This window comes from Heloderma suspectum, chromosome Z, assembly GCF_057233095.1.
Source record: "Heloderma suspectum isolate Gila_16-S chromosome Z, 16-S_ref, whole genome shotgun sequence".
Lineage (NCBI taxonomy): Eukaryota > Metazoa > Chordata > Lepidosauria > Squamata > Helodermatidae > Heloderma > Heloderma suspectum.
This window is the reverse complement of record NC_139476.1, coordinates 15,024,012-15,050,629: the sequence shown is the minus strand read 5'-3', so window position 1 is coordinate 15,050,629 and position 26,618 is coordinate 15,024,012. Positions and strand designations below refer to the sequence as shown.

The window sequence follows — 26,618 nt, the reverse complement described above, 5'->3', positions numbered from 1 at the left end:
AATTAGAAATGCTGTGATGAGAGCGCCCAAGTGGGTTGAGAATCCTTAGCCAGAATGTAAAATCCAGGTGCCAGGTTAACCCTAAATTCTTTAACCTGGGTATGTTTTTGCAGGGAAGTGAAACCCAATCCACTGCGTGCCCCAGGCTGGAGTTTATGGAAATTCACCATCCTGCCCTGCTCACTTTCAAACCTTTCTTTGCAATCACGAGGGCTAGCACCTTGCCTTTTAAAAACAAAAGTGAAAGTTGAGCTTTTCCACAGTTGAGTTTTGCCTTGCAAAAGAAGACATTTGTCCCAACGGTGTGACAGCAGTTTGTTAAGAGGTGCATCTTGAAGAGGAGGTAGTTAAGTGGGAAGCTTCCAGAACCATTTGGAAACAGGGAAGACGAGTTAGGAAGGAAGAAGAGAACCTCCCCAAATTATCAGCACCCTGGATTCATCCATGCACCTTGAACAGAGCGACGCAGTTTTGCAGAACCAAAACGGCATTTTATTTTTTGCTGCCTTCACAAAACAACTGGATGTTCCCTCTTGATCTTTAAGAGGTAGCAGAGCTGTGAATGTTTGTATAAAATGGCTGCACCCGTTACCTGGAGTGGGCAAGGAAAACCAAGGCCAAACTTGCAGGGAGCAACCCAGGTTCTAAACGTCCTCTGAACAATCTACGATGCTCTAACATGGGGACAGGAAACTGCGTATCACCCCCCCCATGTTTTGGACAACAGTTCCCATGAGCCCCACCAGCATGGCCAACGATCAGGGATGACAGGAGTTGCAGTCCCCAAAACCCGGTTGCCTACTCTGCCTTCTGCAAAACTATGTTATCTTGGGATTACGTAACTCTGCTTTGCCTCCATGGTCCCACCTATACAACAAGATTTTGCTCTTGGGCGTTGCACAGGTTTCCCTTCTATTTGCAGCATTGCTTTAAGCCCCTGGCTGGATGAGAAGAAACTCGGGTGGCAGCTCAACAGATAAAGAAGTCCCTTCTGCTCAGAGTGCAGGTTCATAAATGGGGGCAGTGCCGGCTCCAGGGTGATGAGGGCCATGGGGAAAGACATCCCCATGGCCCCCTCCGTCCTTTCTCACTGTCATGATCACCAGCTCCTCCTCCTCGCTTGGCACACAGAGAGCCAGTGAGCAAGGAGGCTGTGGTGTCTCTTATCCTCCTTCTCACCACCACCATTATCTGGGCCAGAGAGACAGCAAGGTGACCGACCAGGTTGCAATGGGGAAGAGGAGGAGGAAGTCCAGGGGGCTCTTGGCAGTGGGCCCTTTCTGGGGTATGAGCCCTTGGGAGGTGCCCAACCATGCCAACTCCTGGCGTGGCCTTGGATCAGTTGGAGGGCCTGGGGAGGCTCAGAAAACCAACCACTTCGATTCTACCTTAATCTTTTCCCAAACATGTCAGGCACCAACCGGTCTGCCAAAAAGAACACCCACATCCTCTCGCTCTCTCTGTGTCAGGTATCATTTCAGCGCCTCATTTACAGCCCAGCCATCGAGAAGCCCATTCCTCACCTGAATTCCCAATCCTGTGTCCTTGGGCTGCCCCGATAAAACCAGCCTCGGGCCTTTGGGACTGGTTTCTTCCTTTGCGAAGGCCAGTAAAAGAACCAGACGCGAAGGCAAGCTACAAAAACCACCACCAGGCAGGATTTGGGGATGTGTGAGAGAGAGTTTTGGTCTACCCAAACCTCGACAAAGGCAGTAAAAGCTGCAAGGTGACTGCACCACTTCAAAGAGCAGCTCAGGACGCTAGATTCAAATGGGTCCGTTTTGTTTCGTCTTGAAAAAAAGAACTCTGCAAAGACAGAGCTAGCAAACACCTCAACTGATCCCTCAGTCCACTTTCAGCTATGCAAGTTTGTTATTTCCAGGGGGAAAAAAATTACGTAAGGGAAACGCTTTATATATTATTTCTCCCCCCCATGGCCACCATCACACGCAGCTTGAAGTGGTACAGTCTAACCTACTGTAGGACTCTACCACTGGGATAGATGAGAGGAAAAATTCCGCATTCTAAGGTACTTCGTCCCATTAGCACAGGAATCAACCCCTATCTGAGACGGATAACTTCTCAGACCCTCCTATGAACCACAAACGCGCCCCCCCCGCCCGTAAGCAAAACCGAAAACGAAAACATGGCTGTGGTGGTTCAGAAAAACAAACCACAGGCAGGTGTGCGTGTGCCACTGAGCGCAGTGTGTTGAGGCTGGGGGTTCTGGTGGAAAGCGTAGTTGAGGATGTAAAGGAGTGCACTGAACCCGTTAAGCGGATGCAGGAGAGGTCAAGTCCGTCTTCATCTCTTCCCCCTTCAGAGGAAGACGGGTTGCTCCTGGCCAGTCAAAAGTCGATACGTTGAAGCCGGCATTGTTTTGATGTGGACCTGTAAGAGGGCAGAAAGTGGAGCTAAAGCTTCGGCAAATAACAGCCCATTAAGATTCTGACTTCCGCAGTTTCCACAACTGTCACCACCAGTGGCCATTCCAACAGAGTGAGAGCCAGTGTGGTGTAGTGGCTAGAGTGCTGGACTGGGAGCCGGGAGATCCGGGTTCTAGTCCCCACTCGGCCATGGAAGCTCACTGGGTGACTTTGGGCCAGTCACAGACTCTCAGCCCAACCCACCTCACAGGGTTGTTGTTGTGAGGATAAAATGGAGGCAGGAGGAGGATCATGTACGCTGCCTTGAGTTCCTTGGAGGAAAAAAGGTGGGATATAAATGCAATAAATAAACAAATAAACAAACAAACAGGCTGTATGGAGGGCGATCAGAAGTGAAATGGGGCCATTCCACTATTCCTGCTGAAAGACTTCATCTTCCCCTACCTTCCCTCCTCATCCCCTTTTCCTTGTGGGTCGTGTCCTTTTTAGACTGTAAGCCTGCAGGGGAAGAGACCATCTTGTTTTACTGACTGTACCTAAGCCGCTCCGGCGGGGGTGTCTTTTCAGCTGAGGAGCAGGATGAAAAACGGGACGGGGGATGTCTGGCAGCAGCCCACACGAGTCACTTCCTGCGCTGACAGCGGTGGCGGTGAGGGGCAGGAAGTGGTGTACCAATCTTGGCTGCGCTACAACACCACCAGTGGTCAGATGATGGTACTGCAGCTTCCAGTTCATAAGGAGCCAACAGCACCCTGGCTGTCTTATAACTACTGACTTCTGCTCGGCTCCTTCGATTGGTGGCTTGTCTGTCTACCTTATTCACCTCTCTGACTACCGCTGGCATCATCTGTGAACACAGGTAGCAGCCTTATACCAGCTCAGACCATAAGTCTATTTAGCCCAGTATTGTCTAAATACTGGGCAGGGGTTAAAACTAGAGACATTTCTACACACAATGTATGTGTTCTAAGAGGCTATAGCCCTTCCCTGTCCACTCCAGATCAGGCCTGCCTCAAACCAAATACGACAGTGCGGGGGCAGGTTTCAGGCTTGAGGGATCTACTTCAGGTTGAATTCAAAAATCCTGAGTCCAGGAATCCATTTTGAGGCTCAGAACTAACATAGCTCAGAGTCCATATTCACACACACACCCCTACTCCTGGTTACTCCAAGTGGTTTTTGCGGGCAAAAGCCAGCATAAGCCCCACTTAGACTAGATGCATTGAAATACATGAGACTTAAGTGAAATCTTAATAAATAAATGACTAACTTAAATCCAGGACAGGAAGGCCTGGCATGCTATGGTCCATGGGGTCACGAAGAGTCGGACACGACTGAACAACAACAAACTTAAATCCCATTCATTTCAATGGGTCTACTCTAGGTAGGGCATATGTTGGACTTTCCCATTTCAGCAATATAATTTAGAGCACAGGAAAGGGAACCCGTGCCCTTTTGATGTTTTGGACTACAAACCCCATAAGCCTTAGCCAGAAAAGCCAGTTGTCAGGGATTGTGGGAACTGTCTAAAATATCAGGTGGGTACACCTGATTTGGGGCAAACTGGAGGGAGATGTCAGACTGCTCCGTCGGTCTACGGCATGGATGCTAAATGAATTGCAGCCCGAAGAGCGAACCCCTTTTCAGGGAAGCTTCCAGGCGCTGCATTCCAGCGTGTGTGTGTGAGGGGCGGGGGGAAGCACAGACAAAAGGGACGGGACCCAAAAATATTGGTGTATTTTAGCTTAAAGCTCTTAATTGCCAGTCACTCAGCCTTGGAGATCCATTCCGACTTTTGCGAAGGGGGAACAAGGAGGGAAACATCAAACGGTCAGTAGCTGGGGGGAAAGGGAGAAGGTCTCTGGGGACCAGATTTGGCGGGCCGGATGTGGCCCGCAAACCTTTAGTTTTGCACCCCTGGACTGCAGCAAATGGCCTACCGATTGCTTCAGATCTATCTTCGGCCCGCCTCTGCCATAGCAGGTAGTGTGCACTTTGTTTCTCAAGTGTTCCTTGGTGGACGGACCCTATTTCATCCCTGGTAGATTGGGGAATGGTGATTTGGCAGTGGGGGAGGAAAGGGGGTCTCTCTCTTCCTTAAAGAGCAATGTGGAGTAGTGGTTACAACCAGGCTTTCCCAGCCTGTTGCCCTCCAGAGGTGTTGGACTGCAACTCCCAGCATCTGGAGGGCACCAGATTGGGGCAGAATGGGTTAAAGCATTGGACTACGATTGTGGGAGGCCCAAGTTCAAATCCCCATTCAGCCACAAAGGCAACTTTGGGTCATTTGCTCGCTCTCGGCCTGACCAACCTCACAGGGGTGTTGTGAGGACAAAAACGGGGTGGGGTCTCGCATACGTTGCCTTGAGCCCCTTTAGGAGGAGCCAGGATAGAAAATGCAATAAATAACAATTAAAACCCACTTCGCGCAGTGACGTTTTGGAGCGTGGAAGGAGAGACCAGCGCCATCCACCCACCTCGCTGACCGCCTGGGTGAGGATCTGGATGATCTTCTCATGGGGCATGGCCACCACGCTCTGCCCGTTAATCTCGATAATGCGGTGGCCCACGCGGATGCCACCACGCTCCGCAATCCCACCACGCATGAGGCTGCAGATCTGGAAGGCAGAAGGGAAATTGGCGTGATGGGGGACACGCCATTAGAACAGTACGTTCATTCAGACCACCAGACATGGCTGGTGCTTCCCATCCTGCACCTCAATGCTGAATCTTTGCACTTGATAAATTCCAAGTAGGAAGGGAACCCAGAGGACATTAACTCCACCCCCTGCCCAGCACAGGAACCTCGCAATGGCAGCATCCCTGACAGACAGCTGTTTACATGCCCTCCAGCCAAGGTGAGTTTGCAGTCTTCCGAGGTAGCCTGTCCTGCGGTCAAACAGCTTGGAGTGTTAGGGCATTTCTCCTAATGCTTGGCCGAAATCCATTTTGGCCATCTTCATGCTTTTCCTAGGGGCCTGCTACAGTTATCAACAGGTTTGGTTGTATGATGCACAGTGAGACTTAGCTCCAAGTAAGCATGCACTGGACTGCACTGTTGGATAGGGACCTGGCAGCTGTGTCTACTGCCCTAGAAAGGGAGAGCACCAGAGGCAGCCTGTTTTGGGGGGTACAGAGGGTAGAACCGCAGAAATGCTCATTTTTCTAAAGTGCAGGACTGCAGCTGCGTACATACACTGCAAGTATTTAATGAACGAATAAATGAACGATAGGGTTAAGAGAAGAATCCCCTTTTCCCTGTCAAATTGGTGAGATACCTGAGTGTGCTTGCATGACACACACACAGCGCCTCCCCCAATAAGCACGCAGCTTGGCTGACTCATTCGAGCCACCTCGATTACTCACGATGCCGTTCTCCACGCAGAATCCCAGAGGGTATTTCGTGTCGGGTCGCCGCACAATGGCTGCGGTGACAGGAGGGCAGTGAACCACGGTTAGGGTCACCTCCGTCTGGCTTTTCAAATCCTGGAAAGGGAGAGAGCATGAAGGAGGGAGCTTTGGAAAAGTAACGCTTGTGCTCTGCACCGGCAAAAAAGATGCTGGCGTGAGGAGACACAGAACGTAAGAAGCTGCCATTGGTCCACCTAGCTTAGTATTGCCTGCTCTGATTGGCCATAGGCTTCCAGCATCTGAGGCAGGGAACTTCCCAAACTCTTGTCTGTTATATTTTATTTTTTAAATATGGAGGTTGCACATTCATCCAGGAAAGGATTTCGGGGCGGCAGACACAAAAATCTATTGTCCGATACAATAAAAAAACTCAAGGTAAGCATTGGTATAGTAAAATTGAGAGACACGAAAAACGCATTTTAAAATACGTTCGCTTTTAAATACATTAGTTTAAAAAAAGCTAAAAATATGCATTTAAAGTGTCAGGCTTAAAATGCCTGGGCAAGTAAAAAAGAGTTTTTACCAGGCACCAAAACCTGTACAATGGCGCCAGGTGTATCCCTCCCAGCTCAGGGTGTCACCATAGAAAAGCTCTTCCTTTCATAGACAAATCATGCACTTTTCTTATAAATCATAGAATCAAAGAGTTGGAAGGGTCCTTAGATGTCATTTAGTCCAACCCCTTGGAGGTAGAGGAAATGCACGATTATAGCATCCCTAGTTGGTGGCGCTTTCAACTGGAGATACCCAGATTATTAAACCTGGAAACTTCTGTATGCAAAGCAGATGTTCCCATCAAACTATGGCCCTGTCACTGCTGAATTCCCTACCATCTCACACACAAGCATTTATTTCATTTAGTTGCAAGACTTTTTTTTTCTTTTACAGATGGCCTTTAGATATAAAATTTCCAAAACAGTAACCAACTTCAATGGGTCATCTAAATAATAATCATAATAAAAACAATAAAGCTTCCAGCATTGAACAGGGAGTTGGACTCGATGGTCTTGTAGGCCCCTTCCAACCCTATGATTCTATTCCAAAGATATGGCTACAAGTCGTCTAGATTAAATCAAATCTGTGCCAAGAAGAGCTACGTTCTCCAACTTAGGTTGCAACGCTATATCCAGTTCCCTGAGTAAATAGGGTCCATGAGGTTTGCTTCTGAGTAGATATGTATAGGATTGCAGTGTTGGGCTGCAATTCCTATGCACACTTGCATGGCTCTGAATGGCAGTGCCTCTCCAGGGTCTCAGGAAAAGAAAGGTCCTTTCTATCATCTACCCCCACGAGGTTCTTTTAACAGGAGAAGCCAGGAATTGAACCCGGGACCTTCTGCCTGCAAAGCAGGGGCTCACCCAATGAGTTGCAGCCCCTCGTTACTGTAAGTAATTATGTATTCCACTTAATGTACTTCTGCTTCTGCCAGGAATAGGAAGAGGCTATAGAAGCCACGGAAGATCCACCCTTTGACACCTGGAAACTGTTTTGTTTGTTTATCCATTCTATAGTCCACCCTTCCGACTCAAAATGGGGTTCCACATGACTAAATCCGACTCAACATTTTTGGCTTCTGAGATTTCCCTAAACACTGGCCAAAGGCTTTTCATGCTTATCGATCTAGCCATGAGGACTAGAAACTTGCTATATGTATAACCGTTAGAGTGTTGGACTGAAGGAGGTTACTTAGACCACAGTGAATCTTACAAGGTTTGGGAAAGCACAGGATGGCAGAATAAGCATACTTGAACAAACGTTACTGGGATAAATTGATTCAAAGAACAGCAGCAAAAGTTACACTGAGTCTATATCGACAGCCAGTGTGGTGTAGTGGTCACAGTGTTGGACTGGGATTCGGGGGTCCCAGGTTCTAGTCCCCACTTAGCCATGACGCTCACAGGGTGATTTGGAGCCAGTCACTGACTCAGCCTAACCTACCTCACAGGGTTGTGAGGATGAAATAGAGAGGAGGAGAACCACATAAACTGCCTTGCTTTCTTTGCGAGAGGAAAAAGAGGCAGGATATACATGTAATCTTTTCTGGGGAAATGCGCACAATTTCAATGCGAATTTCTGTACGTGGTTTAAAAGATGAGCAGAAAAACGGCAAGGAACAGACTGATGGTCAAACACACACAAAAGTGGTACGGAGGGGAGACAGCATGAGCTGAATGTCCCTACACGAAAGTAAACAAAGCAGTAAAAAGAAAGTTATCTTTATGACTGTTGCTCTGCTATAATATTGCACGTGCCTCCCTCACCCGGATGATGTTCTGACACGCAATGAGCGGCAACCCCACCAGGCTGGTCCCGTTGACAGACATAACCCGGTCGCCGATGCTCAGCTTGCCCGACCTCTCGGCCGCCCCCCGGTGCATGAGGTTGGCGATGACCACCGTGGGCAGGATGGAACCCCAGCCCGACTCGACAATCACCACGCCCAGAATCTCCCCCTTCTGTTTAGGGATGATGACCTGTACGGCAACACCCGAGAGAGGACAAAAAGGTAGACTGAAGAAAGAGAGAGAGGCCAAGAAATGTTGTAGTAGAACATACTACCCTCTCCCAGCAGGGGGAACTCTAGAACGGGGGTGGCTAGACTCCGAGATTTCCCCCTTTGAGATTTCCTCTTTTGTCATATGGACTAGAAACTTGATTTAAAAGAAACGTTTTAGTAGAAATGGATGGCATACTAATCTGTCCCAGCAGGGAGAACTCTAAAACAGAGTTTATTCATTTGTTTAATTATTTGTTATAGGCTGGATCCAGATTTAAGCCAGATCAACCACGCTGGTGGAAGTCGACTTCCCCGCCCTACTCTTCCTACCTTGCGGCAGGTAGACCCTGGATCCAACCCAGTATTTATATACCACTTAATATAATATCTCTCAGCAGTTTACATACAGTTGGACAGTTAATATACATATGTAATACAATACAACAGCAAACAGTTACAAAAAATAATAAAACAAACACTGGACTATTTGTTTCACTCCTGATGAAGTGGACAAGGTGCTTTCATCTGTAAGGCCGACCACCTGCTTGCTTGATCCTTGCCCATCTTGGCTCATTATGGGCTGCAGAGAGAGACTGGGTGAGGGGATCAGGGCAGTGGTGAACGCCTCCCTTGAGGAGGGAGTGATGCCATCAGCCCTCAAGGAGGCAGTGATAAGACCGCTCTTAAAGAAGCCCTCCTTGGATCCTCAAGTTCTGAACAACTTTCCCCAGTCTCAAATCTGCCATTTTGAGGCAAGGTGATTGAGCGGGTGGTGGCGGTGCAGTTGAAGGCACACTTGGAAGAAACTGATTATCTAGACCCATTTCAGTCGGGCTTCAGGCTTGGGCATGGGACAGAAACGGCCTTGGTCGCCTTGGTAGATGATATGAGGGCTCTGGATAGGGGTGAATGCTCCTTCCTTGTTCTCCTCGACCTCTCAGCGGCTCTTGATACCATTGGCCACGGTATCCTCCTGGACCGCCTGGAGGGTTGGGCACTGGAGACACCATATTGCAGTGGTTCCGGTCCTTCCTCTCCGGCAGGTACCAGAGGGTAGCACTGGGAGAGGAGGTTTCGGACCCGTGGCCACTCACTTGTGGGGTGCCACAGGGTTCCATCCTCTCCCCAATGCTATTTAACATCTATGTGAAGCTGCTGGGGGCTATCATCAGGAGGTTTGGGGTGCAGTGTCATCAATATGCGGATGACACGCAGCTCTACCTCTCGTTCAAATCTTCACCAAGGGTGGCCGTAGAATCCCTGTCCAAATGTCTGGAGATGGTGAGTGGCTGGATGGGGAGGAATAAGCTGAAGCTGAACCCTGACAAGACCGAGGTACTTTGGTGGGAGACAAGAGGAGGCTGGGGGATGTTGACCTGGTGTTGAATGGGGTATGGCTACCCTTGAAAGACCAGATCCGCAGCCTGGGGGTCATTTTGGACTCCCAGCTGTCCATGGAGGCTCAGGTGTCAGCTGTGAGCCGGACAGCGCTGTATCAATTCCATCTGATATGGCGGCTGCGCCCCTTCCTTCCCGACCATCTGCTCCCATCGGTAGTACATGCCCTGGTCTCCTCTCATTTAGACTACTGTAATGCACTCTATGTGGGGTTACCCTTGAAGACGGTTTGGAAGCTACAGCTGGTACAGAACGCGGCGGCTCGCCTGATTAAAGGCAGCCGCCGGCGAGATCACATCACTCCAGTGCTGAAGGAGTTGCACTGGTTACCAGTTGTTTTCCGGGCCAAATTCAAGGTGTTGGTTTTGACCTTTAAAACTCTATATGGATCCGGCCCAGCCTATCTTAAGGAGCACCTCCAGCAGCACCAGACAGGCCGCTTAACAAGATCAGCCTTGGATGGCCTTCTCTCTGTCCCATCAGCCAGGACAGCTAGACTGGTGGGGACGAGGGAGAGGGCCTTTTCTGTGGTGGCCCCCACTCTGTGCAACTCCCTCCCTAGGGAACTCCACCATGCCCCCTCTTTAATGAGCTTCCATCGTCCATTAAAAACGTGGTTGTTCAGGCAGGCATTTGGGGTGGGTTAGGGTATTTTAGAAAATGTTTTTATTGTAGAATTTTATTGTTTTAAACTGTTTTATTGTATGCTGTACATCGTCCAGAGTGGCTGGGTGACCAGCCAGATGGGCAATTAATAAATTTAATAATAAATAAAGACTATAACTCCCATCATCCCTAGCCATGGCAGCTGGTGCTGATGGGAACTGGAGTTCAACATCAGGAGGGATGCAGATACTTTGTGCCTGCTCCAGACGGGTAGCCATCAGCTATGTTGGTGGAAAGGGGTTATTCCTTACTACAGTGACGGGAAAACTCTTTCAGCCAGGGGCCCCCCGTTCCATTTCGGAGAAGCTGTCGGGGGCCGCATCTGGGTGAGGCCAAGAAATACCTGCATATTTTACCTCAAAGCTCTTCCTGCCAGTCACTCAGCCTTTGGAGAGGGAGAAGAGGCACAAAATCAAGGAAACCAGTAAACGATTGGCAGTCAAGGGAAAGTGGATGGAGCCAGTAAAACTGGGTGCAGCCAACTGTGGAATCTCAGAAGGCCAGACTACGATCCCAGGTGGGCTGGGTTTGGCCTGGACATCTGAGGTTGCTCACCCCTGTCTTAATACCAAAATCCATATCAGAACAAGACCAGCCAAGACACAGATGGACTCTCCTGTCCAGCATTCTGTTCCGCAGTGACCTTTGTATTCCTGTCCAGAGCATATACATGGGGTGCAGGGCTTATCTCATTCTACCTTCACAACAACTCAGGGAGGTAGGATTCACCTTATTATTTTTTTCAATCTTCCATTGCATTTTTGTGATCATCATTTGCTGTTAACTGCCTTTGCTGCCGTCCGTATACAGAAAGATGGGATATCACTTGGATGACGGAGTGAAAGTTAATGAATTTGATCAATAAATCAGTTAGGAGGAAAGAGGGCAACTTCCTCAAAATGTCCAGTCTGTTTATTCCTGTGATCAACATCTAAGGTCCTCTTCCGGATGCCTTCTCCAAGGGAAGCCCAGAAGGCAGCAATGAGAGGGCCTTCTCAGTGGTAGCCCCCCATCTGTGGAACAAGCTCCCCAGTGAGGTCTGCCTCGTGACAACACTGTTATCTTTTCGTTGCCAGGTCCTGTCTGTTTTCTCAGGCATTTGGCAGCACAGGATGAGTTTTAATCAGTCCTGCATATGAGTTTAGTTATGACCGCTTGTTCAATGTTGTTTTTAGTTAGATGTTGTTTGTCTATATTGTCTGTGTGCTTTCATGTAAATGGGTTTAAAGGTTTTATATTGTATTTTAATGTTTTAACTTCTGTAAACCACCCAGAGAGCTTCGACTACGGGGTGGTATAGAAATGTTTAATAATAATAATAATAATAATAATAATAATAATAATTCCAAGGCCAGGCAGAAATGCAAACGGGGGTTCTCCCTGTCCAGGTCCCAACCAACGAGATCCAAAATGGCCTCTGCACCATGGGGGGTGGGGGGGCACCCTCCCACCCCAGAGCAAATGCCCGCCACCCATCCTTACTTCCTTACAGTTCTCTTGCTTGGAGAAGTGGGCCAAATCCCCGTTGTACAGCTCCTCCTCGGCCGGGGGGTCGTCGTCATCGTCACACCGCCGGGGATTGAGCTGTGTGGGATCGATGCCGCTGGTGCGCAAGAAGCGCCGGTATGCCACGCTGAAGGCCTGGCCAATTGCTTGGGCTATCAACTGGGCCTGGGAGAATGGGAAGGCAAAGACCGGTACAGCTTCAAAATGGGTCCCCGTTTTGGGCTCGCAGCTGTGCCAAAACGGGAAGTCCGCATGGTCCAAGCAGCTCTGACCAAGATGCGTGACGCCAACAGCAACCTTTTTGCCGTCTGGCCACACCAGGCCTGTGAAGAGACTGCATCTAAAAACTACTTTGGGATTTAAAAAAATGTAAATAAAGAAATCGGCATGTGCAAGCACACATACATGCAACACCTTCTCCCCCCTGCCCCCGTGGGTTTTCCCCCAGTTTCCCCACGCTCACATCAGATGAGCGGAAGACGTGGCAGATCATTTTGTAGAGCTGTTTCTCGGCGGAAGCATCTGCCCGGCGAGGTAGTTTCCGGCGGGCCATTAGCACCACGATGTTCCCAATGTCAGCAATGTAGGAGATGGTCTGGAGAGGGTGATCCATCATGGCCTCCTGTGTGAAGGGGGCAAGAGGAGAAGAGGTAAAGCAGGGGTGCGGAAACTCTTTCCTCCAAAGGGCTGAATTTCCTTGCAGAGCAGCTCTTGGGGGCCACATTCTGGTGGTGGGCATGGCTGAAGGCAAAAGGGGTGTGGCCAAAGGCAAAAGTAGGCGGGGCCAACACACCAGCCTACTTTAGCTTAAAGCTCTTACTCCCAGTAAGTCAGCCTTAGGAGAGGCATTATGAGAGGCCGTGTGGCATAGTGGCTAGAGTGTTGGACTCTGGAGACCCGGGTTCCAATCCCCACTCAGCCATGATGCTCGCTGGGTGACTGTGGGCCACTCACTGACTCTCAGCCTGACCTACCTCACAGGGTTATTGAGAGAATAAAATGGGGCTATGAAGGCCAGAGAAGACCCTCGCTTTGATAGCTGGGAATTGTTTGTTTGTTTATTTTATAGCCCGCCTTTCCCACCAAAAACCGAAGGCGGCTAAATCTGACTCGAAGCTTTTGGCTTCTGAGGTTTCCCTAAACACTGGCCAAATGCTTTTCATGCCTATTGATCCAGTCATGAGGACAAGAAACTATATGTCTGTCTGTCTGTCCGTCCGTCCGTCCGTCCGTCCGTCCATGTGGTGTAACAGGTAAGAGTGACTTAGGGAGGTTAGTAAGGCAGCAGTGAATCTTACATGGTTTGGAAAAGCAGAAGATGCTAGAATGAGCATCTTTAAAAAGAGTACAAAAGTTTCTGGGACAAACTGATTCTAAGAAGAACAGCAAAACTGACATGGAGCCTATATCGACAGCCACTGTGTTGCAGTGGTTAGAGTGTTGGACCAGGACTCAGGAGACCTGGGTTCTAGTCCCCACTTGGGCCAGGAAGCTCACAGAGTGACTTGGGGCCAATCACTGACTCTCAGCCTAACCTACCTCACAGGGCTGTTGTGAGGATAAAATGGAGAAGAGGCGGACCACGGAAGCCGCCTTGGGTTCCTTGAAAGAGGAAAAAAGGCGGGATATCAGTGTCATCATAAATAATTGGCAATGGTTTGGGATGGGGGAAAAATTGTACACTGAACAGTTGGTGGTTAGAGGAAAGAGGGGCTGGCCAGAGGAAAGATGCCAGTGGCCAAATCATGGCCCGCAGACAGGCCAGATTTGGCCCGCGGGGCTGTGGTTCAACACCCCTGAGAGACAGGGTGTTAAAGCGATATAGCGCGCACTCTTGCCATGAATTCCCAAATATGCAGGGCAGCTTTCCCCAACCAGGTGCCCTTCAGATGTTGTGGACTACAATTCCCATCATTCCTAAGCATTCGCCCTGCTGGCTGCAACTGAGTGGAGCTGTCCCCCAAAACATCTGGAGGCCATCAGGGTCTGAGAAGACTGCCATAGGGGGATCTGGTGGGGTTGAGCCCCTGTCCTGGAACGAACAGGCTGCTAGCCCTACTGGTTTCTAGCTCTCTACTGTTTCTAGTTTAGGCTCTACATCAGCAAGAAAATCCTTGGGGGGCGGGGCAGGTTTTTTTCCAGAAACTGACACAAACATTACAAGAGGGGAAACAGCGAGGCCGGTGGCGAAGACAGTGAACCTCCCGGAGCGGCTCCAGAAAGACAGCAGCGGACGCACCTGTGAGTCGGCCGTGAGGACCTTTATCCGTTGCGTGGAGACGAAGAGGTCCACCTCTGTCATGGGCTGGGATTCGCCTTCCGGAGCCTGCAACACAGACTGGTGTGAGGGACAGAACTGGGGCAGGGGAGGGGAAGTCTTGGGCTCGGTTCCCAGGACCGGAGAGGGAAAACAGCATTTCCCCTGTGTGACAGAACTAATCCAGAGTCCTGCTGCCCACGGCAGCTGTGCAGAGGTCTCCAGGAACCCCATAAGCAGGGAATAAAGGTGATGGCCATCCTCAAGCAACTGGAGATTCAGAAGGCTAGACTACCTTTGGACATGGAGGTTCCCTTTAGCCATAACTGGGGACGTCGGGGCCTTGCTGGGTCAGACCAAAGGCCTGTCTAATCTGGGCCTCCTCAGAAACTGTCGCCAACTAGAGACCTTTAGGTCAGGGGTGTCAGGCCTCTTTCAACCCGAGGGGAAAATGCCATCCCGAAGGAGCTGGATTCTGGCAGTGAGTGGAGCTGAAGGCAGAAGGGGTGCGGCCAAAATGGCAAGTTTTTGCTGAAAGCTCTTGCTGCCCTATAACTACATCCTAGGAGAAGCATTTCAACAGCTCAGAATGGGGGTGGGTGGGTGGAACTGTGCAATGGCTCCCAGCAACATCTGCGGAAACCTGGACAGTTGGATCCGACCCCCAAGGGGGATGAATCTGGCTGCTCAGAAAGCCTCATGTACTGCTGTGTCCAAGGACCTGGCAGCCGCTAGTCCCCCGTCTCACCTTAATCCTGTCCACCGCTTCCTGAGCCTGGGCCATGCGGATGCTGGCGGAGGGGTTCTTCTCTGAGACCAGCTGCGTGGAACCCAGGTACTTGGCTCCAAAGATCACCCCGTCCAGCAGGTCCTCCGGCTCGCAGGGGCCTGGGACTGACAGAACAGCAGGAGGGCCAGTTTAAGAATGGCAAAGAAAGCGCAATTGTCTAGTCCTCATGACAAAGACACCAAGCCTAAAACTGACCGTGGCTCTCCTCCCCAGGATAACCATTTTTTTCCCATCTGTAACCATTGAGAGCTGCTGCTGGTGGCAGCGAAGAGGAACATCGGGAAGCTCCCATCCACGAGTCAGGCCCTCAGTCCGTTTAGCTCAGTATTTTTTATGCCGACTGGCAGGGGCTCTTTAGGGTTGCAGGCAGGGTATTTCTTCCTGCTCCACCTGGAGATGCCAGCTTTTGAACCTGGGGCCTTCAGCATGCAAAGCAGGGGCTCTGCCACATAGCTCTGGTCCACGCCTTAAAAAGAAAGCACTCCTCTAGTCCCTGTGATTCTGAATAAATGTCTGATTTTAACAGGAACCTGTTCAATGCAAAGGCTTCATTTAAATAGGAAAGGAAGTTAGACTGACAGGGCCATCTAGCTTAGTGTCAGTATTTCCTTCTTGTTATTTGCACATCCATCGTGCAATGGATTTTCCTTCTAGGCAGAAATCTAGAGAAACTAACCCCCTAAGGGGGCAATCCTGTGCATGTTTAAACAGAAAAAAGTCCTACAACTCCCAGCGTGCCCCAGCCACCAAGGCCATTGGATATGTTTGGTATCTGAGCCGCAGCAGTGCTTATTTTTCTTTTTTAAGCACCTAAAAACGTGCCAGGTGGTGTATAAAATGTGAAGTGCTGGAGAGCATGGAGGCAAACCATTTTTAAAATGAGAGAGAAAGACAGAGAAGGTGGGGAGAGAATGGGGGGGTTAAGAGGAGGGAGAGGGACAGGAGAAGCAAAAAGAGGGTGGCAGAGAGAGAGAGAGAGAGAGAGAACGAACAGAAATGGGGGTGGCTGAGAGAGAGAGAACAGAAATGGTCAAGAGAGAGTGAGAGACAGAGAGGAGAAAAGAGAAGAGGGGTTGGCTGAGAGAGAAAGAGAGAAGACAGGGTGGCCGAGAAAGACAGGAGGGTGGCCAAAAGAGAGAAGAGCGGGTGGCTGAGAGAGAGAGAAGGAGGATGGATGAGAGACAGAGAGAGGACAGAAGGGGTTGGTGGCCGAGAGAGAGGGAGAGAAAGAGGACAGAAGAGGGGGGCTGACAGAGAGAGAAGAGGGGGTGGCTAAGAGAGAGAGAAAGAAGAGCAATGGGGGTGGTCAAGAGAGAGTGAGAGACAGAGAGGAGAAAAGAGACGAGGGGATGGCTGAGAGAGGAAGAGAGTAGAGGAGGGTGGTCAAGAGAGAGAGAAATGGTGGGGGGAGAAGACAGGAGGGGCATGGCAGAGAGAGAGAGAGAGAGAGAGAGAGAGAGAGAGAAGTGATGCCCCACTGACTTTCTGCTCTTACCCACCCACTGCTGGCTTCAGCCCCCACACTCAGCCCGCAGTCTGCTAACAGATTACCCTGAGGGAACATGGCACTTGACAGGAAAAAAAAATCATGCAGTCTCCCCACCAGGGACATGGATCAAACACTTCACTCACCTTCCTTGTAAGTTGGGAAGGACGGCAAATCGGTTCTATTCTGTTAAAACAAGACAGAGGGCAGCAGAGAGTCGGTATAATCAAAGCAGGGAGGGAAGAGGGAGGGCCCCCTGACGCTGGCCTCCAAATGGTTGCTCCCGCCCCCCAACATCTCTGTAGCGACCCCATCCAAGCCCCCCCCCCCTTTAAAAACTGGATCTGAACAGGAGCAAATGGCTGGAGGGTGCAGTGCTGTTCTTTTGCATGGTGAAAGCTGCCGTGCTATAAGAACTTACCTGGGAGTAGGTCCCATTAGACTCAGTGGGGCTTACTTCCGAGCAGACATACATGACTGCAGCGTACAGCAAATGGAAGGGAAGGAGGTTTAAATGGTGAGCAGGGGAGACTCTCCTGTTGGGATTGCGGGATCAGCTTTGTTGGGGGGGGGTTCATCAGTACTTCGGGGGGGGGGCCCAACTGGAGTCGGGTGCAATATGGGGGCTTGGGGGGCAGACATACACTTAGCAGAATTAAGGCAAAGAGCTCAGAGTCCAGACTTCCCTGCCCTGGCGCCCTCCAGATGTGATGGACTACATTTCCCATCTTCCCCGACTTCTGGCCATGCTGATGGCAGTTGTTGTCCAAAACATCTGGAAGGCACCCAAAATTGCAGAGGCCGTTAAAAAGCCTCCATGGCTAACTGCAGAAGCTGTTAAAAAGCCTCCATGGCTGCCTATGGAGGTTCTTTAAAAGCCTAATTGCAGTATAGGGGAGGGCATTTTTGGGAGGGGTGGCTCTGGGAAGGAAAGGGCTAACTCCATCCTCTCCAACACTGCGCCCCCCTTGAAAAAATCACTTCCCCCCCACTGAAATCAAGCTTATTTTTGCAGCATGGGAGAATTTGGGTCGGGGGTGCTGCAGGAGGCTAACACACCCTTCCCTGATGCTGAGCCCCCCCCCCCCCCGAAAAAACACCCACCCCTACCATCAGCATGCGGCCCTCAACACATTTTCCCAGAACTGATCTGCCCCCGGGCCAAAACACGTTCCCCGCCCCTGCTGGAACGCATTCCACGCAAGATGCTCACAGCCAAATCCAACACGGAAGACAGCTCCTCCTCACGGCTTGATCCCGGAGATGTCCAACCTGGCTCTGGGGAACTGCGTGCGCCCAAGCCAGAATCCGAGGATGCCCCCTCTTGCGGGCCGCCCCCCTCTCGCCGAACCCGCCGGCAACCTCCTTTCCTGTCCACTCTGTCCAAGCCGCGTGAGGAAGGAGCCGTGGGAGTTTCTGGGGCCACTGCCCTCTCTTCTGCCTGTGCCCCCTGGCAGCTGGTCCCGGCGACCATGTCTGAGCGGGCCAGGGGCCTCTGGCCGCTCACCTCTGCCGGGGCGCCCCCGTCGTAGCGGAGCAGGCTGAGCAGGTCCTCGCCATCGGCGTCGGCCAACAGCAGCCCGCAGCTCCCCTGGCCCTTCTGGCTGGGGGCAGGCCGGAGGAGCCGGCAGGAGGGCATCCCCAAGCCACGCCCCATGGCAACATGTAGCGGGCAAGGGGCGCACTCCCCTGGCCGCCCCTGGCACTCCGCTGGCTCAAGGAGGGGGCCCCTGTCTCCTCCTCCAAAAACGTGGCCCTCCTCGCAATCGGAGGCAGGGAGAAGGCCGTCTTCGGAGGTGGGCGAACTGTCGTGGAAAGTCGGGCTGAGTCTCTGCAGTTGGGCAAGCAGGCCTTGGAGCTGGAACTGCTCAGCTTCAGGGCAGTCCTCACCCACCTCAGCCTCCTCTAACTCCATGAGAAGTTCATCCTGCTCCACGCCCATCTGGGCGCTGCTCCCCGCCTCCGACGCCCTCTCTGGATCAGTCGCTTGGCTTACGCTGTGCTCCTGGGCCACCGGGTCGGCACGCCCCTCCGTGGGGTTCCTGCTGGAGCAAACACGACAGATGAACACGCCCCCAAATCAACCGACATCCGAGGCCCTCTTCCAAGTTCCCCCAGCAAATGGGGCAAGGTGGGTCGCTACGAGACAGAGGGCCTTTTCAGTGATGGCACCCCATTCTGGAACGGTCTGTCATAGGAACATAGGAAGCTGCCTTATACTGGATCAGACCAATGGTCCATCTAGCCCAGTATTGTCGACACTGACTGGCAGCAGCAGCTCTCCAGGGATTCAGGCAGGATTCTTTCCTCACCCTACCTGGAGAACCCGGGGATCGAACCTGGGACCTTCTGCATGCAAAGCAGGGGCTCTGTCACACTGAGCCATGGCCCCTGTACTAACATAGGTTCGCTTGATGCCTATATTACAGTCTCTCCAGGGTCAGGGGAAGACCTTTTTATTCTAGGCATTTAAGAAATGTTTGTAGCACTTTACTTTGCTGCTGGTTTTAAGAACATCAGAGGAGCCCTGCTGGATCAGACCCAGGGTCCGTCTAGTCCAGCATTCTGTTCATACAGCAGCCAACCAGCTGCCGACCAGAAACCCATAAGCAGGACACGAGTGCAACAGCACCCTCTCGCCCATGTTCCCCAGCAACTGGTGTACATAGGCTCACTGCCTCTGGTACTGGAAGTAGCCCATAGCCATCAAGACTAGTAGCCAATTCTGGAGCCTTCTCCTCCAGAAATGTGTCCAACCTCCTTTAGGGCCATCCAAATGGGTGGCCATCACTACATCCTGTGGTAGTGAGTTCCATAGGGTAACTCTGCGCTGTGTGAAGAAGTCCTTCCTTTGACCCGTCCTGAATCTCCCACCAATCAGCTTCATGGGGTGACCCTTGGGGTTCTAGTCTTTTGAGCGAGGGAGAAAAATGTCTCCCTCTCCACACCATGTATAATTCTGTAAACCTCTATCATGTCTCTCCTCACCCTCCTTTTTCCCAAGCTAAACAATCCCAGCGTTGTAACCTCCTCATAGAGGAGATGCTCCAGCCCCTTGGTCATCTGAGTTGCCCCTTTCTGCTCTTTTTCCAGCTCGACAATGTCTTTTTTTAGGTGTGGTGACCAGAACTGGACACAGTATTCCAAATGTGGCTCCTCCATAGTTGCTTTTAAGTCGCTTTTATCTGGTAAAATGGTTTTACCCTTTGCTGCTGGTTTTATCTTGGTTTTATTTTGCACGGTTTTTATTTTTTGTTGTTTTTAACATTTATATTTTATGTTTTTAATGTATTCTACACTGTGGTTTAAAAGCACAGCAACTAAATACACAAACAGATGTGGTTTGGATTGAAAAGGAAATGCAAGCCAAGATAATCTGCTCATGAAGGGTTGTTCGGACAAGACACATGCAGATATAAGCTCAGTACATACATCACAGGAAATTAAGATTTCCCGTGAAAAACAGTGTAGAGGAGATAAAAAGCTTTCGATTTCACACTAATGCGTAGTTCCCTCTGATGCCCAAACTCAGAGAACCATTGTTGGTTTGAAAGCTTCTGCTTAAAATAACCACAGTTTCCTGTGATGTCCAAAGTCTAGGAACCATGATTTCCTGGAAGGCGTGCGCTTTCAGTTCTTCACTGACCACAGTTCTCCATGATGCCCAAAGTTTGGGAAAAGTGGTTTGTTTGAAAGCTTCTGTTTTTGATTTTAAACTAACTAGAGTTCTCTGTGACATCCAGGGTGGGGAATTGTGGTTTGTTTGAAAGCTTCGGCTTTCGATTTGAAACTAACCGCAGTTCTCTGTGACATCCAAGGCAGGGAACCGTGGTTTGTTTGAAAGTTTCGGCTTTCGATTTGAAACTAACTGCAGTTCTCTGTGACATCCAAGTCGGGGAACCATGGTTTGTCTGAAAGCTTCTGCTTTCGATTTGAAATTAACCGCAGTTCTCTGTGACATCTAAAGCCAGAGAACTATGGTTTGTCTAAACTATGGCTCAAAAACAAGCCAGGATCCGAAACGATGGTTTGAACCTGGTTTGTTCCCACTAACTCGTTTCCCCTACTTTAGAAAACACCTGGGGATGGTCTCCCTTTGAGGATGGATAGTTTGGGGGTTGGGGCATGTGGAAATGAAGTGATTTTAATCAAAGGGTGCCTCAACTGTCAATGTTTTAGGAAAAGCTGCATAATGGAAACACAGAAGACCACTGTCTATCAAGGAGTCAGTGCTGCATCAGTTCTCCTGCCCATGCCTAGAGTGCCTGTCTGTTGAGCTGATGGGTGAGGGGTAGCTATGCTAGTTCCTAGAGAATCACTGGTTGATGCTGTATTCAGGGCTTGTCGATAAAACTTTGGCAGGATCTCAAGCCAGCTGAGAGTGGAGATGGGAGCTATCTGTGTTGGGGTGACTGCTTGCGAATAGTTGTGGCTTGTTTTTCAGTCTACAAGGGGAGAGGTCACGAGGGGGGCCCTGCAGGGCTCAGTCCTGGGCCCAGCGTGTTTCAACATTTTTTATTAATGGCTCGGATGAGGAGGTGCAGGGAATGCTGATCAAATTTGCAGTTGACACAAAATTGGGCGGGATAGCTAATACCTTGGAAGACAGGAACAGAATTCAAAGTGATCTTGATAGGCTAGAGCACTGGGCAGAAAACAATAGAATGAAATTTAATAGGGATCAATGCCAAGTTCTGCACCTAGGAAAAAGAAAGCAAGTGCGTAGTTACCAGATGGGGGATACTTGGCTCAGCAATACTACAAGCTAGAAGGATCTCGGAATAGTTGTAGATCACAAGCTGAATATGAGCCCACAACATTATGTCGCTGCAAAAAAGGCAAATGCTATTTTGGGCTGCATTAATAGAAGCATTGCTTCCAAATCCCGGGAAGTACTAGTTCCCCTCTAGTCAGCACTGGTTAGGCCTCATCTGGAGTACTGTGTCCAGTTCTGGGCGCCACACTTTAAGAAGGACACAGACAAACTGGAGAGGATTCAGAGGAGGGCAACAAAGATGATCAGGGGACTGGAAACAAAGCCCTATGAAGAGAGACTGAAAGAACTGGGCGTGTTTAGCCTTGAGAAGACTGAGGGGAGATAGGATAGCGCTGTTCAAGTACTTGAAAGGTTGTCACAGAGAGGAAGTCCGGGATTTCTTCTCAATCATCCTAGAGTACAGGACATGGAATATTGGGCTCAAGTGACAGGAAGCCAGATTTCGGCTGAACATCAGGGAAAACTTCCCGACTGTTAGAGCAATACAGCAATGGAACCCATGACCCAGGGAGGCGGTGGGCTCTCCCACACTGGAGGCATTTAAGACGAGGCTGGACACACATCTGTCAGTGATGCTTTGACTTGGATCCTGCACTGAGCAGGGGGTTGTACTAAATGGTCTTACAGGCCCCTTCCTACCCTACTATTCTACGATACTATGATTCTACAGATGTAGAATGTACGATTCCCTGGAACCCTCCCAATTCGGAACCTCTCCATGGGCGGACCTGACAGGTACCACAGGTCCGGCCTTTGCAGCCATTCATCTCCACTCTTATCTGACTTGCTGATCTTCAGATACACTTTATGCTTTGAATGGATCGTCTCGCTTTCTCTTGCTTCATTAGCCTATTTTGGCATTCCTGTGTCCCCTAGACAGCATCTGCGAGGCCCTATTATTTTTCGCACCCCTGGATCTGAGGGCAGAGACAGAGCTCTGACCTCGCACCCAGAAGTTTATTTATTTAGTTAAATATTCCTTGGTCACTGAGCTCCCCTCCCTCTGGGCAGAGAGAGAACTGCGCCGGCTGCCTCTCTGAGGTCGCAAAGATGACCTCGGAGAGGAGGGAAAGGGAGGAGACCGGGGCGGCCAACTTACGAAGATTCCTTTGGCCTCCCCAGGCTCCTTCCCTCCTGCTATGCAGAGCCCCAGCTAGATGGGTAGAATGTCCCGTTGAGCAAAAATTCAGGACGAGAGGAGCGCAGAGGGAATGGTCACCTCCGTGTTCCCCTCGCCTCACATAGGATGCCCTTCAGCCTCCAAGTTCGGAGGGGGCTGTGCCCTAAATTGCTTTCCTTCACTCACTGGTGTATTCATTGTATTCATCCAAAAGGAATCACGGCCTACCGACCAAACAATGGGCAAAACAGGCTGCTGTACAGCTCCTCGAAGCACAGTGAACTGGGGGAAATGGGAGGTGGGCAGCTCTCGGCAGAAATGAAACAGGAAAGAGGAACGGGGTTTTTCTTTTTACCTGGAGCCTTCGACACCCACATCTGCATAGCCTTGGGGACTGGAATCTCGTGGGGTCAAGTGCCATTTCGGCCCCTCTACATGATCCGGGCCACTCTGGACTTCTGGATTGCAGCGGGCGGATTCCATGTTTGGGGGCGTAGGGATAGACTGGAGGCTGCCGCAAGGAGAACCGGGCTGCTGCCGGGTGGTGGGAACATCTTCCACGGGGTCAACCACAACCTCACCCTCGTTGGCCATGTTCTCCTCTAAGTCCATGGGAGGAGGTTCAAGGGATTCTGTGGCTGCCTCAGGTGCTGGGACCGTATCTGTCTTGAAATCCATGCTACTTTCAGTCATGATTGCCTGTCCAGATTCAGCCAGGAACAACCCTGCACTTGAAAAACCAAAAGTCAGTGTGAAACCCTGGGCCTGAAGCAGGGAGACCTTTAGGATTGAGATGGCTGTCCACCCACTTTAAGAATTTCGAGCTGATTTAAAGAATTTTGATCTGATTTAAAGAATTTCGAGCTGATTTAAAGAATTTTGAGCTGATTTATAGAATTTTGAGCTGATTAATCATGATAGGATATGTTTTGTTGTAGGGGTTTTTTTCTTTGTTTCTCTGGCCACCTCAGGTATGGATGGAAAGGCAGGATTAAAATGCTTTCATTCACATATTTAAAATATGCAATGCTCAAGGCGGCATGTACCCTAATTCAAAATAAATCACACAAGCAAGAAAAATGATTAAGAACAGAACAAAAAACATTTTCCCCATGGCTACAAAATTTCCAGACATTTTACATCACTATTCTTCCTAGAAAAGTCTTTGCATTACATGGTTTTTAGAAATCAACTGTGGGGAGTAAAGGCCGCGTAGCAACATATGAATGCCTTGTCTTAAACACTGAATTTATTCTAAAAGAAAATATTTCATAATTCAAAATTGTTCCATATTTCAGGAAAAAAAACCCCAAAAGGTCCTTAGAAGAAGAAGAAAAAAATTGCCCCTCTCCGTGAATTGTCCCTGGCCTTCATGTCTCTAACGAATATATAATATTATAGTAACACACCAAACCCAAATATATTACAGTAACACACCAGATCCAAAATAGCCTATGGTTGCTAGCTGACCTGAGAAGAACTGCTGGGCCTGTTCTGCTGCGTTTAACAAGAACTCACCAAGATCAACATGTGAAGGGTTTCCTGGCAATGGTAAGTATTGTTTTTAATCTGCAGGCTAAGCAGATTTTAGAATAGAGGGTGGTAAACAAACAAACAAAAATTATTTCTTATTTCTTAACTGCCCCTCCTGGACTCCCAGAACAATCTCTAGTCCTAACCCATCATGCTGGCACAAGTTCTGATTTTCCTAAAACTTAAAAACAAATAAATAATGCTATAAATGCAAAGAAGAGAAGAAAAAACTTTATTTCAAAAATTCCATTTCCAGAAAAGTTGCCACGTTCAGTTGGCTGTAGCCAAAAACAGCAGAGTTTCCTGCAAGACCTTAAACTGCTAATTCTAATTACACTTACTGTCAAGTAGACAGGCATAAGATTGTGCTTGCAGTCCTTTATGTGCTTATGTGAAAGAAAGCTGTATTGAACACAGTGGGGCTTTGTTAGTACAAGTCAGATTTGCAACAAAAAGTTGCAGTATGGAGTGTTCCTAACCAAGAAGCCAGCTGGATGTGTTCTTGTCCACGATACGCCATTCCACACACACACACACACAGCGAGCTTGTTCAGATGACATGGCAACCCGCCCTGGTTAATGAACCCACAACGTGTGCTGGCTGCCATTATGAATATGCATCCAGGGGTTGTCCTGTTGACAGTTGCACAAACTCAGCTGGCAGAGGTTATTTGAGGGTTAAACAACCCTCACATAACCCACACGCCCCTGCTCCTCGAGGTTTAATTAACCCATGATGGGCTGGCATGTTGTCTGAACCAAGACACACACCCACACCAGTTGTCTTTTCTTCTTTTCCAACCAATATTCAGCATTCCACGGCTTCCAAATACGTTTTGTCCTCATTGGGTTTTGGGTTTTTTTGCCCTCTACAGAATTTTTTAAAGACTTTTAAAAAATCCTTCTTCAGACCTCAGACTGATATCTCCCTCTTGTTTCCCAGTGACCCTGTTTTGGCTACAATTATTTATTTATTGCATTTATGTCCTGCCTCTTTTCTTCCAAGTAACCCAAAGCGGCATACATAAATCCTCCTCCTCTCCATTTTATCCTCACAACAACGACCCTGTGAGGTAGGTTGGGCTGAGAGTCTGTGACTGGCCCAAAATCACCCAGTGAGCTACTATGGCTGAGTGGGGACTTGAACCCAGACTTCCCAGCTTCGAGCCCAGCACTCGAACCACAACACAACACTCTGTCAGTGTGGTGTAGTCCACAATCCTGTCGACACTCACCAGGAAAGTTTACTATTAGAGGGAGTGATGCTTAGAATCACACTGTACATCCAAAACAGCAGAACTCCTCAATGGGTCAAAAAAATGGTCTTGCAGAGACCCGTAAAACAGCTCCAACTTTGGAGATGTTTCAAATGTAATTTTACAATCAGTTGATTATGATTTCTATGCTGCAATTCGCTTCTGGCATAAATACCCCAAGAATGTGCCAGATGAACTGAAGAAGAAAAACAACAATCACAATGAAACGGATTGACAAATTTGGATCAGAGTCAAAGAAGGGAGGAAATTGTGCAATTACCTACTATATATATATATATATTTGAGACAGAGAAATATGGCTTGGCTATTTAATTTTAAAAATATGGCTTGAGTGACTGACTTATTGTAACATTTCCTTGGCTGAAGATTCCCCACATTCTAGCTTCACCATCTCAGTTTTGGAAACAAAGAAAGAAAGAAAGAAAGAAAGCTAGCTAGCTGTAGAAATACAGCTATCATTGTTATGCAATGCACAGTGCAAATTCTCAGCATGCCTTAGAAAGCAATCCTACAGACATTTCTTCAATAGTAAATCCCATAGTTTTTGATGGAGCTTGCACAGAACTCCAGCCTTAGAACTGCAACACCTGCCCCACTTTTTTTAGGGTGTGAACTCAGTAGGGTTACCTAGGACTAAACATGCCAAAGCGGTTAGGCTGCAATCCTATGCATGCTTTCCTTTTCCACTCACTTGAATTCATTTTCTGCCTTTCCCTGTCAATTTCATTTATTTAAAATTATTTTCAGGCCGGTTTCGAGAGTAGAACCCTCTCAAGGAGGGGCACAAGGTAAAAGCAATACAACAGGCAAAAAGAAATAGAAAAACAATGCATATAAATTTACAAGCCTAACATAGTAACATACTATAAAATTTACACTCAAACTTTTGTTTCGATGTTAGATTGTTTTTGAATGGACCTTGTTATGTGGCAAAATATATTTACATATAAAAAGGATTTTATAATACATATCTTTTAAATAAATAAATAAATAAATAGCAATAATGATTTTGAAGCAAGCCCCAGTGATTTCAGTAGAATCAGCTTCTACGTTAAACGACTTTGGACTGCAGTTTAACAGCCCAACTTCTAAACATGGTGCAGTTTTTTGTTCTGTTTTTCAGAAGCCCCACTGAGTTCAGTTGGACTCACTCCCAAGTAAGCGTGCACAGAATCGAACCCTTCAACAGGACAACCTTGGGCCTGCATGTCAAAGGACTTTTTTCCCCGTGTTTTTTCTTTACAAAAATTAAAAATAAATCTGATGAGCAAACTTACTTCTTAGAAAAAGTTTGGCTCAGAAGGAGGAGTTTGAACTCTTTACGAGCTGCAGGGTCCTCAGTTCCTCTTGGGGCAGTTGTTCTAGAGGCATCCACTCAGAATCGGGTCCATTCAATCTGGATCAGACTATTGTGCGTTCAAAAACTGCAGCCTGCCACTTTTCTCATTTCTGAGTTCTTCCTGTCGCTGCTTTTTTCTTCTTCTCTCTCTCTCTCCTGGAATGAGCATGTGCT

The 26,618-nt window shown here is 49.0% G+C and overlaps 1 protein-coding gene across 5 annotated transcripts; it reads right to left on the bottom strand.

Moving 5' to 3' along the window:
* Positions 1-472: 472 nt before the first annotated feature.
* Positions 473-26,618, bottom strand: LOC146333741 (amyloid-beta A4 precursor protein-binding family A member 1-like). Of its 5 annotated transcripts, none has more exons than XM_084825867.1 (12): positions 26,383-26,618; positions 22,651-23,025; positions 17,612-18,443; positions 16,545-16,584; positions 14,871-15,016; positions 14,105-14,191; positions 12,329-12,487; positions 11,842-12,030; positions 8,060-8,272; positions 5,754-5,873; positions 4,865-5,005; positions 473-2,391 (listed from the first exon to the last, which is right to left on the bottom strand). In XM_084825867.1, exons 2-12 carry the CDS (start codon positions 22,986-22,988, stop codon positions 2,320-2,322), a joined length of 2,337 nt encoding a protein of 778 aa, XP_084681993.1. In that variant the 5' UTR covers positions 22,989-23,025; positions 26,383-26,618; the 3' UTR covers positions 473-2,319. The 5 variants fall into 5 exon arrangements, with proteins under 5 accessions (XP_084681993.1, XP_084681996.1, XP_084681994.1 ...); XM_084825870.1 differs by having other exon boundaries at positions 474-2,391; positions 18,293-18,443; positions 26,383-26,607; XM_084825868.1 differs by having other exon boundaries at positions 474-2,391; positions 17,612-18,440; positions 26,383-26,607.